This window comes from Papilio polytes, unplaced genomic scaffold, assembly GCF_000836215.1.
Source record: "Papilio polytes unplaced genomic scaffold, Ppol_1.0 DF822178.1, whole genome shotgun sequence".
Lineage (NCBI taxonomy): Eukaryota > Metazoa > Arthropoda > Insecta > Lepidoptera > Papilionidae > Papilio > Papilio polytes.
The window spans coordinates 5,191,936-5,210,966 of record NW_013527026.1 but is presented as its reverse complement, the minus strand read 5'-3'; the positions used below and the strand labels follow the sequence as shown (position 1 = coordinate 5,210,966).

At 32.2% G+C, this 19,031-nt stretch overlaps 2 protein-coding genes across 2 annotated transcripts in view; one reads left to right on the top strand and one right to left on the bottom strand.

Moving 5' to 3' along the window:
• Window positions 1-668: 668 nt before the first annotated feature.
• On the bottom strand, window positions 669-6,528 carry LOC106106521. Its single transcript, XM_013287115.1, has 3 exons — window positions 6,348-6,528; window positions 5,828-6,083; window positions 669-1,536 (listed from the first exon to the last, which is right to left on the bottom strand). Exons 1-3 carry the CDS (start codon window positions 6,480-6,482, stop codon window positions 1,217-1,219), a joined length of 711 nt encoding a protein of 236 aa, XP_013142569.1. The 5' UTR covers window positions 6,483-6,528; the 3' UTR covers window positions 669-1,216.
• An 834-nt stretch (window positions 6,529-7,362) lies between these two features.
• The window catches only part of LOC106106789, a 15,333-nt gene continuing 3,664 nt past the window's right edge, over window positions 7,363-19,031 (top strand). Inside the window, exon 1 of the mRNA XM_013287446.1 lies at window positions 7,363-7,421. The gene's annotated coding sequence lies outside the window, so the exon portion shown is untranslated. The remainder of the gene's footprint in view (window positions 7,422-19,031) is intronic.

Genomic DNA, 19,031 nt, shown 5'->3' with positions numbered 1-19,031 from the left:
TCGGTCTCGACGACCTTCAGGGTTGCTCGCCATAATATATAGTGTATTGCATAATTTAAAAGTTGTACAAATTGTCAATATTAAAATTTATTACACAATATTCATATGAGAGTTGTATGAATTAATGATTTCCTTGCAAAGGATATAAAAGTGGTTCTGCTATTGTGCCTTTGTCGGGTTATTTGATGTTTCCATCTAAAACTTCACGTAGATTAAGTTTACGTGTTTGGAAAAAAATAGAGTCCCTTAGTTTAGGATTCCTTTAGTATAATATATAATAGATTTTTAATTTATTGATCAGTTATCTAATTTACTCGTTAACACACTTGCTCCGTAACAGGCCGATATCGGCCTGACGAGGTACTTAAACTGGTTCGGACGAAAAAAATTATGTACCTTTCGCTAGTGCGGAATGATTATCTCAGATGTATACATTACATTACATAAAATGTAGGCATTATGTTTTCACAAAATTATAGTAATTTAATCTATCCTAGTGCTGGTGGGTCTAAAAAGACCTGCCACGGACTTGCGGAATTAACATCGGGGGCACATTTTGGCCCGCCGCCGCACCGGATGTAGAATTTTGATTTTACTTGCCGCAGTAAACATGTTAAAATAAATAGAGGATCGGAAGTCAAACAGATGTTGAAATAAAACGAAAGAAATATATTTGTAATATGTATTTCTTGATATTAAAATGACTTTAGTTATTAATATTATGTTAATTTAATAAAAAATATAACTCGTAAACGTCATGTTTATTATGAATTATTCATAATGTTAATATGAAAAGTAAAAGCGAAGTTATTGGAAGAGCATCACCAAAAAAATATACATATTTATAAAATATCAACATAAATATAAGATAGCGCATAAATATATAAATATCGATAAATGAAGATGCCAAAAATAATATTTTACATAAATATTCATAATTAAGCATATTTACAAAAGGCATGATAAGCAAAACATAAATATTATATTATAAAATAAAACAAAAAGAAATATAAGAAAAATTAAAGCTTAAAAAAACTTAAAATAATATTTTGTACTATATAACAAAACAGGTACAATGTAATAAGTAGCTTTGATGATGCGAGAACAGTTAAGGTACAGTTTCACTAAATAATTTAAATAAATTATTAAATAATAAATTAATTCTCAACATTTGAGGTCCGTTAGACTTAGTATCTAAATTTGGATTGTCTTAAGTTTAGTTGGAGTAAGCGCTGTAGGCGAGGTTCTGTGCATCTTGTGACCTTCCCCAACCGCCGTGAGCGCTGCCATGACTGAAATGCTCATCATGATGAGGATGGGCGACTACTTCATAGCTCTCATGGTGTTCGTTCTTGGACAGTAGTTTCTTGAGTAACAGAAGCGCGGACGCAAGTAATGCTGCTTTAGCCAACATTAAACCCTTGACTGCAGCGAAGGCGATGATTCCAAGGAAGAGTGGGATGAGAGATTGGATTTTCAATTGCAGAAGGGCGAAGATGGGAAGGAGCTGCTTCAACTTCTTCTTCTTTCCACGGCCTGGAAGAATGAAAACGTATTTCTTTATTTTAAATTCAAAAGCATTAAATAACAACGCCTAACCCCATAATGCTGGGTTACTGAAGTTTCCATTTATTTATATTATACCTGGTGATTCATTAGTTTCATTTTAAAGGACATAAACTCAAGTTACGTGTTCGGAAGTAGAACCAACAAGTCATCGAACCATAAACACTAACGAATGGTTAAATTTATCTAAGAAACTGGCCATCTCTGTTAATCCAGAATTACGATAAATACAAAAGTAGAATTAAAATCACATTTAAACGCTGCTGTCTATAAATTGTTAGTAATACTAGCTTTCTGACTCCGTTCGCGTGGAATTAAAAAAAAACAAAAGTCAGTAGCCTATGTGTCCTTCCAGACTACCATTTACACCCGTACCAAACTTCATCAAAATCTATTCAGTTTTGGTTACATCTACATCCATCCATCTAAAATTTCGCATTTATGTTAGTAATATGTGTATTATTTACAACGAGCTGTTGCCCGCGACTTCGTACGCGTGGTGTTAGAAAACATACAAACTATAAAAAATACAAAAAGCTGCGTATCCCTCGGGAACCGGACATTTCTCGGAGATGAAACTTATCCCATGTGTACTCCAGACTTTGTTTTATATCTGTGCCAAATTTCAATAAGATATGTTGAACCGTTGCAGAATGATCGAGTAAACATTAAAAAACTAAATTAATGAATCCCACGGGAACCGTAACTATTCCCGGGATAAAAAGTAGCTTATGTGTTCTTCCAGACTATGCTCTAAACCTGTGGTAAATTTCATGAAGATCCGTTCAGCCGTTTAGGCTACAAACGCTAACAAACATCTATCCATCCATCAATCTAAACTTTCGCATTTATAATATTAGTAAGAAGTAAGATTGATATGTAGCTGTGTTATATAGAGGTTATTTAAACGGTCTCATAGTTATAATCTATGAAAAAAGTTATTTAAGGTAAAAGTATCCAAGGAAAGAGTTGTATTAATTGTTATGTAAATCTCCAGACTGAATGCAAATTATAAAAAAAGTAGAATAAAAGAAAGTTGTTTATATAAATTGTCACGATTCAAGCGCACAGTCAACTTGTTAATTTCTAATTCCGTATACTAATTTGAATACAAGAAATGCACTTCGAAATTCAAAACACACGTCGAATGAAACTCACACAGGCTGATTGTAATTCAATGTTACGTTCAGTTTGCATAACAACCTCGTTTATCTAGAAAGCAGCATCGATTACTGAGTTACAATTCGAAAGCTCTCCAAGCCTACCATATTTCGTCTGAGATATCGCCCCGAGCGACTTTTACCTACAGAAAGAGCGGAAATCTCAAACTAGTTGGATAGTCCTACATACAGCAAAAACTAGATGTAGGTAACTTTCAACTATAATGAGTGGTGTTAATAGGTTAGAGAAATCCCAAGTAATACATGTTTAGATTTCTAGATACATCTTCAAGTCTTAATTACTGATATGGACTTGTAAGAAAATCTTATCATTTAACATGCAATTTTCTAGTTATAATGTAGTTACAGTTAAATAATCAAATACACTTCCTAATTAATATCTAAAAATAAACAATCACAATACACCACGCAATATTGCTGCTAAAAATTTTCGATCTTAATTTTGTGCGTCCAATGATGTATCTGATGGGTAGGAAATAAATTTCCTCGACTGTGCACGCTGAGTAACAATGATAGAAAACTTTCTAATTTAGAGGTTCACCACGTGCGGGTTCTGCCGATCAAGTGGTTTTCAAACATTACAAGTGTGTGATGAACAACAGAATATACAAGTGATCTTACATAACGCTAACCAAATTTATCATATAGATAGTACAAGCCAAGTCCATGAGTGAATTAAATTCTTTGATTGCATTTTTAAAATCTAATACTTCTATCAAATGTTAGTAACTAATGTGTCAATACATTCCAAACTAAAATTAGAACCTCTTCAATCTCAAACCATCTTATCTTACTAATATTATAATTGCGGAAGTTTAGATGGATGTTTGTTACAGTTTGTAGCCTAAACGGCTGAACGGATCTCGATGAAATTTGACATAGATGTAGAAGATAGTCTGGATGAACACATAGGCTACTCACTTTCCTTCTTTATAATTCCATGCGGACGGAGTCGCGGGCGAAAGCTACTATACCTTTATTTATTGGCACTAAACAATTTACATTCGTCAAGCATTTGACCGCAGCAATTTTTTAACTGTCAATTGAATTGCATAGTTAAAGTTTTGCCAACACACAACTAAGACTGAACTTGTTTGAAATTTATTATCTAGTTAACTTGACAAACTGAATTTTGTAAGCATTTTGATAATTAAAAGATGCATCTAAAAGTATGACGCATGATAATTTAAAAGTCATTAAATTGAGTTTGACATAATTCTCTCCATTATGTAAAAACAAAATTTCGCCCGCGTGTAATTAAAAAAAAAAAAACAAAAGTCAGTAGCCTATGTGTTTTCCAGACAATCCTCTACATCTACGCCAAATTTCATCGAGATCCGTTCAGTCGTTTAGGCTACAAACTCTAACAAACATCCATCTAAACTTTCACATTTACAACATTAGTAAGATTAGTAAGATAAAACATCAATACTTTTATGACAGATATATAGTAAACCAATAAATCTGCTTAATCTTAGTAACTAGTATGTAAAATCACTTATAGAAGAAAAAAAAACCGTTTTTCACAATTAATATTGACAGATTTGTGTCAAAAGATAACGTAACAAAGATTACATTGTTAAAAAAAAAAAACAGATTGCAAAAACAGAACCATTTTATTTAGTGTCTTATAGAGAACTTAGTTTTCACTTCCATTCTGTTTATATTAAGTCTAAATAATATATTCTACTGTAGGTTTTGATTATAGTGATAATTGTATTAACATAGCCATCTTTATCATTTTAGAAAAATAAACGGGACTAGAATCTCCACAAATCTATACTTATTATAATAAAGCGTAAACACACACTTCTTTGTTGCCTAAGATGTCAGCAATTACAGCATATTTTTGTATAATTCTTTTTTTAATAAAAACCCCTACACTTACGTCACGATTTAGGCTATAGATTTTCACGCCGTTAAACTTAGGCGATAAATATTTTGAATTAAAACCTTAATGTGGGAGACCATAAGTTGCCAACATCAAGGAAGCAAGGTTGCCATGGTTTGTCATAATTTCATGTCATTTTAGCATATGCAATTGATAATTTGACGCATGTAAACAACAAAACAAAAACTTCATAATTTTTTGCGGATGAAGTCGCACGGGAACAGCTAGTATTTAAATAAAGTTCGATAACAATCGTGGTTACACGGTCTCATAGTTTCGAAATAAAATTAATTTATTATTAAAAAAAAAAAGAAATCCGTAGTGTTCAGATAACGAGTTAGTCTATAAATTATATCCAATTAAAAAAAGACTTTCACGATCACGTTAATTCAGTGAACAGATACTCGTATTATAATTAATTAAAACTCTCCTTGATAAAATCTACAACATATAACTAGTTATGTTGTGCAGGCGAAATAAGTGTGCAAATTTAAATCAAAGATTAATTTGCTATTACATAGAGAATAGAGTCTAATAACGAACCAAACTGGAATGCACTATATCAGGGAAGGTAAACCTTTACATATAATAAGGTTATAGACGATCCATCAAATAATGTTTGGATTAAGAACATTCCGTTGTGTATTCATTGGCATCCAGAAGTTTTAAAACTTCACCTTTTTTCATAATTAATTTTGTGATCAGTGTACTGTTAAAATATTGTATCGCGTGCCACTGGTTCGCTACCGCTGGACTTTATTATTTTATCTCAAATGAAAATGTTTCTAACCTCTGCTTTCAAACGTTTGTTAAATAATGACGTAATCTCTGAACGTTATTAATAATTACGTTTTTAAAATTATGATTATTTATAAATGTTAAGGTTTAAGATAGGCACAGAGAGTATGAATTAAAATTAATTCATTTGCACTAGTCCTATATTATTATAAATGCAAAAGTGTATATTAGATTTATTAGAATTTGTAACCTAAACGGCTGAACGGATTACGGTAAATATCAAAAGTATCAAATTATATATTTTTTTAAATTAAAATCGTCTACTAGAGCTTAACGAATAGTTTGTTTAACACCAATTTCAGCATATCTTGTTTATTATTGTAACAAAGTTATTGGAGTACTCATAACTTAATTTCTAACATACAAATAATGTATTTAAGAGATAACTTACCTTCCTCAAGTGACCTTTTAACATCTTCGACCGCGCCTTTCGGTATTCTCAGTTGAATGACATGGTTTTCAAAGAAGTCAAGGGCGGTGTCAATAAGTCTGCCCTCAACTTGGTTCTCCCTGGCCTTTGGTTCCTCGGATAATGGCTCGAATGACCTCGCTGACCTTGAAGAGCCGATCCCGATGAGACTGATCCCATCAGTGATGCTTACTTCCCTAGCCGCTGCCAAATTTTCAGCGTATTTGAGTGCTCGTTCCTGTTATAGACAAAATTTAGTTATTTTTTTATTGTATTTTTAAAATTAGAGATATCTCACTTTGTTGTAAATATAACTATTAAATAAATGTATAAGTTATTATTAGGACAAGTTTTATAATTGAAATTTAACTTTTAATTGTTACTAGAATTTAAGTATGATATAGTCAACCAATTGACAACCGTATTGCACTTAGTTCCTATTTGTAGGTCGGAATTATTTATTCCGAAGAATCCATTGTTTCAACACTTCACAATCACACACCTTGAGGCACAAAGAGACATCTTCTTCAGCACAATTCTTCACCACACCGATGACTGAACCGACGACATCTTCATCACCGGTCGGTTTCGCGGCTGTCACACCTAAACACACGAGTGCTAGAAGGATCGCCTTCATTGTATCTATTCCGTATCGATGTAACAGAGTGTAAAGCCTGGAGTGTACGATGTTGTTTTTATTCGATGTACCCCCACTGCGGTTCTGTTCCCGCCGAATTGCGTACGCGCGTAGAGTACTGAAGGGAGAGGTGACCAGTGCAATTGTAGAGTACGCACGACATAACTACAGTATTACTCTGTGCATGATACGATGAACATTGTTAGAACAGGATTTTATTTTAATATTAGAATCACATTAAAACAATTGTTCTAATTGTTGAGTTTAACAATGTTGTGATTTTAAAATAATTGTTATAGCTTATATATACGTGAAAGATTTGAAACACTTTCATGTTAGGAAAGTTTTGTTAGTTTTACAATTGTTTTAATTATTTAAATCTGTAATTTTAAAAGTGTAACATTTGATTTATGTAATGTATTTGTGATCTGAGTTTATTTATTGTTGCAGTGTCTTCATTTTAAATTATTTAACTAGTACTTTTTTAAATACAATTAATAAAATGCTTACATTTTTATGTTAACAATGTTTAGTTAAAATAAATATAATGTTATAATAATTATTAATAATAATAATATAGACCCTTTATTCTGAAATTATTCAGTTAACTATAGTTGAGTATGGATCAAGTTCACAATATGTCTCTAATTTCAGTGTGCCTCTTGTCATAGGCCTCCTCTAAACATTTCCATTGGGTTCTGTCGTGGGCAACTCTCTTCCAATTTGGGCCGGCTGTCATTTTTATGTCATCCTCCCATCTTAGAATCTGCCCTTCTTTTACTGTCTCTCGGTAAATATAATGTTTTAAGGGTGTAATTAAGGTACAAAACAAGTCTATTAGAGCTAAGCATACAAATGACTTTCAATGTGAAATGCAACGGCCAGTGAAATTACACTAACTAGACTAGGCTAATGCCCCAAGGCTTTAAACGTAATGACGTAGGATCTTATTTTAAATTACAAAGACTATAATTTCCATATTATCAATGTTTAACTAATTTCATAAGACTTTTAAAGTATATTTTATGGATTACTGATGTAGTGGAAATAAATTTTAATGCACGAAAAACAAAAAAAAATGAATATAAGACAATCTAAGGTTCCACTGCTAAAAACTTCTGTCCTCCCTTTCATCCTCCTTGAAAATACGATAGATAACAATGTTTTCTTATAACTAAAATTCTAATTTATATGAACAATATATAGTTTAGAACCGATGTATGCATGCAAACTTACGTATATAGTTATATCTTTATTTTTTTATTATTTTTTTAATTTCACGTATAATGACCGTAACGCCGTTATGGCCGGATTATTGTTTACGAGAACGATATCTTTGTTTTATGTTTGCGTTGAAATTGTTAGTGCTAATTATAATTTGTGCGAAATAATATTACGTTGTTTATGTTTTGTATAAATTAAAATAGTGCTTAAATATTCTGAAGTAAAAGGACTATAAAATATAATAGAAAAAATATATATTCTATTTTTTATGTAATTGACGTAAATATACTAATATTACTAAGAGATTTTTTTTGTACGTATTATAACTTAAAAATTTCTTGACCGATTTTCGAAATAAAAATACCATAAAAAAGCTACGTTATCAATGTAACATAGGCTATTTTTTAATTGGTTACTAATTTTACGCGGAAGAAGTCGAGAGCAACAGCATTTAAAAAAAAAATACAGACCTAATATAATTGTATACTTTAATTTAGTAAGAAATTATTCTTTAAACTATATCTAAGTTACTTGTGGTTAAATATTTAAAGTTATATAACTTACAAATAAGTTACATCATCGCCAACAGGTAATATGACCTAGATATACTCTGTCGTTGTTCAAACCAAATTTCAATTCACAGCATAAACTGTTTAAACAATACTATTTGTTTTTTTGTCAATGATAATATAATGTCTTTTACATTTATCTTCTTATCACACTTCATACTAATATTATAAATACGAATAGATGGATGGATGTTTGTTAGACTTATTACTTATAGCCTAAAATACTGTACGGACTTTGATGAAATTAGGCATAAATGTAGAGGATAGTCTGGAAGAACACATATTAACTTTTGTTTTTTTTTTTCAATTACACGCGGCTGGAGTCACGGGCGAAAGCTAGTTTTATTATAAATCAGAAAGTTTAGATTGATGTATGCTGGTAATAGTTTGTAACCTAAACTGCTGAACGAATCAAGATGAAATTTGGTATAGATGTAGAGTAGAGAATAGCGCGGAAGTACACGTAGACCACATACTTGTATTCCATGCGGACGGAGTCGCAGGAGAAAGCTAGTGATAAATAAAAAAAGATGCCACACGATATATCCGATAGCACCACCACACTGCACGTATGGGATTGCTCTTAAGTGTTTTAGTGCAAATGACATTGATAAATCAGTTTAACTAGTATTTAGAATAAGAATTATTATCTTCATCCACACGGACGTTTTAGTAACGCTCGGCAATGGCGCTTTTTTAACGCTCTCGCTTTTAAGAATGCGTTAAAATCATTGCGGTTTCGTTCCTCTGGCGATAAAAATGCAAGACTGTGCTATAAATAAGCACTGTGCTCTAAAGGCACTGCCGTANNNNAATTATGATATGAACGTGTTCTATTTTTGTTTTTATAACGCGCGTTAAAAACGCGCCCGTATGAATGGGTGTTTATTCTTAAGTCCTGTTTTTTGTGCACTCAAGTAAAGAACTAAGCAAGTGTTATATACTTAATTGTTTAGTTTCTAATGTTACATAAGTTGCGTGAATTCGCACCGTAACACGTTTTATATGATGGCTCACGAATTTCTATTTTAAGTTGTGCTAAGTCATCGTATATGAGTTTAAGTTATTTTTTTAGCTTAGAAATGAATATGATATTGTACTTTAAAGTTTGAGTGAAAGCATAAACGTATTTGCAAATTCATTTCTTTTTTTTTTGTTACTGGTAAAATGCTGGCAGTAAATTTAATTAAAAGTACAATTCTATACTTTTAAATTATCTATAAATTATATGCCAGTAGTCTAGTAGTTTAGAAATCTGCCAGCGAAACCTAAGGTTGTGGATTTAAATGCCGTACGACTATAAATGTAAGAAACATGTTTAAAAATTATTAACATAATTCTAATAAAGAAAAATATCAATTTTAGTACCACAACAATCTACTAGTACAAGTATATCTTACTTATGGGAAAGTTGTAATGGATGTTACTTAGAGTTTGTAGCCTAAACTGCTGATCGGATTTTGATGAAATTTGGCATAGATGTAGAGCATAGTCTGTAAGAACACATGGGCTACTTAATTTTGTTTTACTTCATTCTACGTGGAAGGAGTCGCGGGCGGAAGCTAGTAAATCATAAAATCTAATAACCAGACAGAGTGGCACCTCCAAGGCTTTGTAATCAATGGTTATTTAAACTAATATCCCACTGCCGAAACATGTATCAAATTGTATAGCCACCTTTCTTCATCAGTATGAAGAAGACAAAGATAGCAATACATAACAGGTGTGCTGTTTGTAATGTAGGCTAAGCTCGTTATGTAAATGCTCGAAGCGATAATTATTTCTAGCTTTTTCATTTAATTAAACGTCGGATAGTTCGTTTTTAATGATTAAATTTCTTTCATACGATAATTTTGTGATCCCATTTTTTTATTATTATAGTGAACACTCTATAGATAGTTAATCTGTACCCGGTTTGGTATACTTTTAAAATGTATTTCAAAGTAGTAATTGACCGCGAGTACATTCATGCGGATCAAAAAAACAAAAGCATGTAGTCTATATGTTCTTCCAGACTATATTCTTCTACTGATAACTTTCATTACGATTCGTAATTTTACAACAATCATGATATATCATAATACATGGGTTTTAATTTAAGTAATTTTGTATGTCAACTAAATAATATAAAAGGTCCACCCACATCCGTAATTATGGTTAAGGCAAATTTTAACTATTTATCTAATGTTTAATATAATTTACTAGCTATTGCTTACGACATCCTCCGCATGAAATAAAAAAATGTAGCTTATGTGACGCACAGATAAATTACCTTTCTGACGGTGAAAGAATTTTTAAAATAAACCAAGTAGTTTTTGAATTATTTCAAAACATACGAAAATACAAATCTCTCCTTTTATAACATTAGTATATTAGATTTAGCTTTTTATCATTGTTTGTATGTTGCAAATAATAATCTAAGTAATAAATAAGAAAACTAACAAAACATTCTAAATATTCACTTATAACTTAGAGTAATAAAACTTATATAAGCTATTACTTAACAAGATCGTGCGAATTAAATCGAACGTAATTTTAATATTGCATCCGTTAACACTTTCTTCCGAATTCGAACTAAAATGATCACGCGAAATATCGATCGTTCGATAATTTAACGACTAATAAAAACTTTCATTCGTATACGACAATTAGTAACACATCGTGGACGATCTCGTCCACGTAATAAAATAATAAATCGAATCAAACCGTGAGAAAACGGTAACGAATTCATCGGAAGTCATTACGTGTATCGCGAAGTTACTTCCAGTTCCGGTGATTTTAAACTTACGGAGACATTTATGTTTTTACAAAACATTCGAATATCTTTAGTGATAGAAGGATTATTTCGCCGGTAATCGTATTTGTATTTTGTATTTTTAATTCTTACTTATAAAGTTTATAAAACGTTCTTTTGTTTCTTTGAACTCTCTTAGCTTTCTTTCACAAATGTTTCATTAACATAATTGCCTTCATTGCCTTACCTTTTTTCTACATAGGGTTAATGTATACAATTCTTTACTTAATTATCGTTATGTAGAAATGCGTTTCTGAACTACGTGCGAGTTTTACTGCTTTAAAATTTAGTTTTATCTAACACTAATCAATCAGTTTATGAAATAAATGAAAACTATAGGAACTCAGCATAAATTCATCTTTTTTTTTAACCTACCTTTGAAAATAATTTATAGTACAAGCAAAGGCAAACGGACGCCTTAATTCCTAGAGTAGCAAGGCAACCGCTACCCATAGATATTCGCATTTGTTGATGCGTTTGCCGATTTTTAATTGGCATAGGACATACAAAAAGTGGATCACCCTTTCTATTAATCTCTTCTTCTGCCAGAACTACGCCTATTTCCCGTTATTTTTTATCTATGCTATTATAATAAAGCGTAAACACACTTCTTTGTTGCCTAAGATGTCATTAATAAGAGCATATTTTTGAATAATTCTTTTTTTAATAAAAAGCCCTACACTTACGTCATGCCTTAGACTATGTATTTTCACGCCATTAAACATAGGTGGTAAATATTTTGGATAAAAACCCTAATGTGGGAAAGAGTCCATAAGTTGCTACCAACATCAAGGAAGCGAGGTTGCCATGGTTTGTTATTATGTCGTATTATTTTGACATTTGCAATTGACAATTTGACACATGTATACAATGAAATAAAATTTTCATAATTTTATGCGGATGAAGTCGCACGGGAAGAGCTAGTAAAAATTAATGGGAAGGGGAAAAGGTCAATCGAATTTCTTACTTAATATTTTAATGTAAAAGTTTAAATGTAATACGAGTACATATCTCCAGAACGGTTTCACGGATCTTACTAAAATTTGGCATAGATGTAGAACACAGTCTAGAAGAACAAATAGGCTACATACTTTTGTGTTTTTTTTTATTCCGTGTGAAGTGAATCGTGGACGACATCTATTCTGTTACACTAATGTGGTTCATGTGATTAAAAAACCGTGGGATCGCTGACAATTCCCGTACAAGTAAATGAAAGATTACAATTGTTTCCGGACGACCTACAAAACGCGAATACCCCGTGTACATTTTCCCTCACGCACATCGTTCCGTACATGGAATACGTATCATCTAATTGTACTATTTGTGTTACACTATTCGACTTTGCAATACTCAATTGCCTATTATAGACTCAACGCTAAAGAAAGTGAACGTCAAATAGGTATATATTTGCCATTGTTTGACGGTCATTATTCATTCGTAAGCTTGTTTATTTGAACACTAGCTTGTAGCAAAAACGACTAAATGGATCTCGATGAAATTTGGCGTAGTTGTAGAGGATAGTCTGGAAGAACAAATAGGCTACTTACTTTTTTTAGTATTACTAGTACTACTAGTATTACTTAGCATTATTTTTTTTTCATTTTTTTGTATTTCTGTATCTATTGAACAATTTTAATTAAGTAACAATTAAATTAATCAACAATATTAATAAAAATATTGTATTAATGTAAGTAATATACAATAAAGTTCTTCATATAGTTGATTTATTAGGAAGTAAATCGTAATTAAGTAACACCAATTCGGTGTCAATGACCTGTTCCAATTCTCAATAGCCTGTTCCAATACATTCGCATATCAATCGCGAATCTTTCGAATTGGGTCGACTTTCGCTTGAATTTGTGACAAGTGTTATAAGAAAAGAGCTTAAAAAATTATATAGAGTAGGCATAGTTGACACTTTATATGAAATATTGTTCACATAATCTCACTTACGCTATCTATTAATACATCTCCATAACTACAAGTCAATTTAATTAATTTTATATAATACTAGCTTTCGCCCGCGACTCCGTCCGCGTGGAATAAAAAAAAAGTAAAAAGCCTATGTGTTCTTCCAGATTATCCTCTACAACTACGCAATATTTCATTGACATCCGTTCAGCCTAAGCTACAAACTCTAACAAACATTCATCTAAACTTTCGCCTTTATAATATTAAGTTAGATTTAAATGTTTATTTTTTTTTAAGACACTATCATATGATTTTGTAAAATGTTTTATTACATGTCAATACAAGGACAAGAGTGGGCACTAAACTTAACAACTGATTTAGTACCTTTCAGAGAAAGTACCGGTGAAAATTATTCACTATGCCTAGTCTATATATTTCTTAGATGTCTTTGGTTATAACCATAGAGTCAACGACCGTACCATCTTGATCCGTGAATGCACATATTGTGTAATTTTTAATTAATTGCGAAACAGTGAAACCTCATTATGATATAACATATTATTAATTTGCAATGCAGTGTCTCATTATGGTTGTGAACGACTATAATTTTTTAATAAGCTCTATATACATTTATATGCGATGTGGTAATTTTTTACAGTGTTACAGTAAAGTAGTACACATATACCACATTTTTTTACTAACTCTTAGGTTGTTTTTTTTATTTATTCATTTACAGAAGAAAATTTATAATGTTTACTAATGATGTCGTCAAACTGCACAACAGTTTGTTGGCGACAGGTATCTAGTTCTTTTATCTTACATTTATGCTTATATATTAACATCTAATTTAAGTTGTTGTATGTATGATTTAATTTTGCTCTCTCGTGTCGGTCGGCCAAGACCCACTTTGGGTCGCTGCGCCAACGCAGTAAGTAAGTATGGTTTAATTTAATTTGCAATTTTTTGTGGCAATGAAAGTCCTATTTATTTACTTGTATATATTTATTTATTTTCGTTCAAAGAGTAATGACAAATTTTGGACATGTTACAGTGGAAATTTGCTTAAGACCTTGACCGTTACAACATCCGGCCGGATGTAACGAAAGTTGATTCTTCAATATGGTAATGTGAGTTATGAAACAGCGTAAAAAGGAACAGTTGTAGAATGCCGCCAATCAAGATGGGAATATTCGCGTATATCCGTTAAAAAGATAGTGAAAGTGTAGTAATTTATTGTAGGAGTGTACTGTGATGGTTGAATTTTATGTTAAACGACTTAAATATATTTAACTAGCTTTCGCCCGCGACTCCGTCAGCGTGGAATAAAAAAAATCAAAAATAAATGGCCTATGTGTTCTTCCAGACTATCATTTAGATCTGTAATAAATTTTATCGAAATCCGTTCAGCCGTTTAGGCTACAAAATCAAACAAACCCATTCATCTAAACTTTCACATTCATAATATTAGTAAGATGTATAATGAGTTCTATTTATTTTATTTTATAGGTGTGAATAAATCATAAACAAACTGTAACAAGAAGCAAAGACGAAAGATTACCATGGTTACAGTAATTGTTAGCAAATGGCAAAGGCCTTCATTGTTATTTAAGCATTTGAATTTTGACATTTGCATATAAAAGATTTAGGGAATTAATTTTTTTTATAACATGCGGATGAACTCGCATGAGAAAAATTAGTGGGATAATAAAAATCCCTTGACTTTCCCATGTTATTAGAAAGTTTTCACTTTTAAACCTCACACCCGCTAAACAATGGAATGTGAGAAATCCGAGATGTTTTAGCAAGATTTTTATGACTCCCAATTTACTATAATAATCAACATGATTATACATTTGGTGTGGTTGTGATAAAGCTATTATTTGAATCATAAATTATCTTATTGTTTGTGACGTGTGAACTGGCCTTTGTTTGGAACAAAATGTATCTTCCATTCGAATTTGGTAATCAGTCGTCGAGAAATTAAAAAGTTAGCGTGGAAGAGAGAATCGCACGTGATAAGGAGACCTTTGTAGAGTGTGGAGGTACAGCAGTAAAGGTAGGCGGAAAGAAACCTAGGAATGGAAACCTGACGGATTGCATGAGATGACATGCTCAAGAAGGCAGTGACAACTGGAGGACAAAAACATTGTGCGTCCTATGGTAGTAGAATACTGACGTGGAGGTGATCTTCAATTTGAATTTGGAACATTGAAACATGTGCTTATTCTTTTGTTTATTTTTAAAATGCGGTAAAAAGGCAAGACCTTTGATCGTGAAAGAATTAATTTTATACTTATAATAATATTTCAATAATTTAAACAACTTCGTTCTTCGTTTGTTTCTAGAGGCAGTCTCAACCGTGTTATCAATGGAATTCGTAGTGTCATCTTTGTAGAAAATTAATACGTGCGTAAACAATATGCCAGTGGTACTCAAACTTTTTCGATCATTAAAAATTAACTGAGCGTCGGTGGCTCAGTGGTTTAAGCACTTAACTTATAATCTACAGATCTCGGGTTCGAATCCTACCATGTGCCAATGTGATTTTTGGTTTTACAAATTTTCATATGTACGTAATTTACCCGACGTTCGCATGGTGAAGGAAAACATTGTGATGCACCTGCACATATCGGCGAAGAAATTCAAAGATTGTGTGAAGTCAACCAACCCATACTTGGCCAGCGTGGTTGTGTATGGCCTAGTCACCCCTTACTTAGGGTAGGCTCCGAGCTTCTCGGTGGGGACGTATAGTGAGCTGGTGATGTGTGTGATGTGAAAGATTAACCAGCTCAGCAAACATACGAATCGGTACACTTCAAAATAGTTTCACTTTTATTTGGGCAAAATTAATTAATTAAAATAAATATCATAGTTTGAGTATCGTTGATAAAAAGAATCTAGTAAAGAATTAGTTGAAAGTAAAATTAAGGTAAGAAAACGAAAGTCCGGCGCGAGATCTATGTCGACTGGTTGTCATGACGATGATACTCGAAAAGTCGCACACGCCAAAAGGTATTTTATGACGTGTAGATTAGATGTTTGTGATGTTTTTAAAACTCTTTTTTTCGTGCAGATGACATATATAATTCCAAAGCATGTCCATAAATCTGGACGACATTTGGTACAGATGTACACAATAGTTGCGGGCGGCAGCTTTCATGTTATGAACCGTTTAAACTTGTATCTATCTTAATAACTTTTTTTTATAACAAAAGAGGGCAAACTAGCGGCGAGATCACCGAGGTGGTCAACGACGCTCATGGACATCCATAACACCAGAGGAACTACAGATGCGTTGCCGGCCTTTGAGGAAAATATAGGTTCGCTTCTTGAAGGACCCTAAGTCGATAACTTGTTACAGTTTAGTCTTTGCTTGTATAATTACTTAGCAACTTGCAAATGTAAATAAAACTTAATTTACTGTGACAAAGAAACTTGACAGTGACCTAGGAATTACGGCAACAAAGGTTGCATAGGCCTGCCAATAGATGGTGCTAATATTTGATAATACAATCGCATAACGTAGTGCGATTGTCGATTGTTTCGCAACCAATTCAACTATTTTGTTACACTAAAAATCGAGTAGTATACGCACCTCCATATAAGCTCATAAAAATCAAAACGAGACGAAACAGTTTCGCAATAGTTTGGTCAAAGTATGCGCACGCTGACTGTAAATTGTAAGGAAGCTTCAGCTTTGATAAAATTTTTTTTACTAACTGAATAAATATTTTTAGTATAAAAAAATAATAATTTACTAAAACTAAGCACAGTTTGTAAATTCGCCAAGAGGTTTGACTTAAAACTTAAACCGCACTTAACTATCGGCATTAACATCAAACAAGTGAAATGCCGCAGTTGTCATAAATTACTTTTCTCATATAAAAACCGGTTAACTGTCGTATGTGATACTTTTTAGACTCATGGAAAAGTAGTTCTAATCCAAAAAAAAAAATTATGAAGAAATCATTGCCATTGATTTAAAATTTGCTGTAAAACTACTTTTTTTATGAAAAATTGTAACCATTTATACAAAAAATTATTTACCTGAATAACATCTTTTGTTTACTAACATTACGTACAAAGGTAAACTCCAAAAGATGGACAAGTTAGCGCATGACATGATTATATTATACGTTAAGTAGCCACTTATGCGGCATTACTTAACTCGAGAAGTCTGATCTAATCCACTTCAAGTTACTACACTACTTTACTCTACTGAGAAAACGAACTCTAGAAGGAATGAGATGGTGAGGCGTGTACAGGAAAATGTATATCTTGCGTACATCCTCTATTGCTGCTGCATACATCTACAATTGATGTCTTTCCTGCCTTTAAGGGGAAGGAGCGCACAAAAAGAGAACATTTCCCCTTCTCATGCGACCCTAAGCTATCAAATCTATTTCTTCTTACTTAAAAGGTAAGGATATGGGCGGCCAAATTAATAAAATTAGACATCTGGCACACACAATTATCAGAAGAACGAAAGAGTTGCTTCTTCTTCACGCCTATCTTTTACGAATATGTGATTGTCTGCAATGGTGTAAAAGATGTTGCGGTCATCTACCACTATTAAGACTCGAGTGTAAAAATAATCTAAAAAACGAATTAATTTTAACATGCAAATGTCTATCCGTACCTAACACTAGATGACACTCGCGACTTAACCCGCGTGAAATTGAAAAAACAAAGCCTATGTTATTGACTGATAACGTTGCTTTTAATGATGAATTCTGCCCAGTAGAATTTGGGTTATTTCAAACATACAAAAGTACAGATTTTAAGTCTTTATAATATTAACTATATAGTGTAGATTAACAAAAATGTTTGCGATAAAAGTAGAAGGGAGATAATATACTAAGAATTTAGATAACAAATCTGAACGAGTTTTCTTCAAGCGTTAGGCATCGTAAGTGACTAATGGAGCGTTATTGATTACTGACATGCACTGGTGCAGACTTATAGTTTCGCTAATGACTTGAAAACCGCGGAAAACTTGATTACTTATAACTAGACTAGCTATTGCTCGCGACTTCACCCGCGTGAAATTAATATAATAAAAATATAGCCTACGTTACTCACTGATAACGTAGCTTTTTAATAGTGAAAGATTTCTTTAATCGGTCCAGTAGTTTTTGAGTAATTTCAATACATAAAAAAATACAAATCTTTCCTCTTTAAAATGTTAACAAATAATTAGATGATAAAAATGTTCAGTGCACTTTAAAGTTCATCTATCAATGTGCAGATAACTACAGTAATATACTTCAAGAGCTGACGTACGTTTGACTAAACTATCGCACAACCGTTGTGCGATTGTCGATTGTTTCGCACCAAATTCAACTGTTTAGTTGCACAATTAAAAGCCGCGCTATTCGGCTTTTAATTGTGCAATTGTGCAGCGCCACAGAAGCTCATAGCAATTAAAGCGCGACTAAACAGTGGTGCGATAGTTAATCATTTATTTATTAACTTGCTACTTCTATTGTTAAAAAGTTAGAAACAGTTTTACTTTATAAATGAAAAAAAGAAAAGTCTTCATAAGGTACTACGGAGGTTGGGTTTAGTATGAATTTCCATACATCTCTATAAGACATAATACCTGAATTAACACCCTTCGTAACCTTATTCACACAACCATAAAGTTGTAAAAGTGAAAGAAAAAGATTACCTATCTAGTTTACTGCATTTTGTTCTGGATTTAGTTTGAGATAAAAGTGAACTTGTCCATCATTGAAACCACACTATGTTAAGCTTAGTACAGTTAAGTATGACCGTGTCTTTACGACTTAACTGTACGAACACGTGTTTACTAAAGATACTACAGAAACTAAAGTTTCGCAGTAATCTCAAACTGAGTGACCGTAATCAGTTAATACTATATATTTTATCTAATGATAATTAACCTATCTATGGTACGCAATAGACATTTAAAAATCCTGATTTATTAACTACGAGCTGTTGCCCGCGACTTCGACAGCGTAGTATTAGAAAACATACAAACTATATAAATTACAAAAAGCTACGTATCTCGGGAACCAGACATTTCTC

Bases quoted from the DNA above. Each gene is read 5' to 3' on its own strand.
- LOC106106521 (XM_013287115.1), bottom strand. From the start codon at position 6,482: ATGAAGGCGATCCTTCTAGCACTCGTGTGTTTAGGTGTGACAGCCGCG. The intron at 6,084-6,347 runs GTGTGTGATTGT...TGTCTATAACAG, and splicing joins ATGTCTCTTTGTGCCTCAAG to GAACGAGCACTCAAATACGC. The intron at 1,537-5,827 runs GTAAGTTATCTC...TCATTCTTCCAG, and splicing joins TAAAAGGTCACTTGAGGAAG to GCCGTGGAAAGAAGAAGAAG.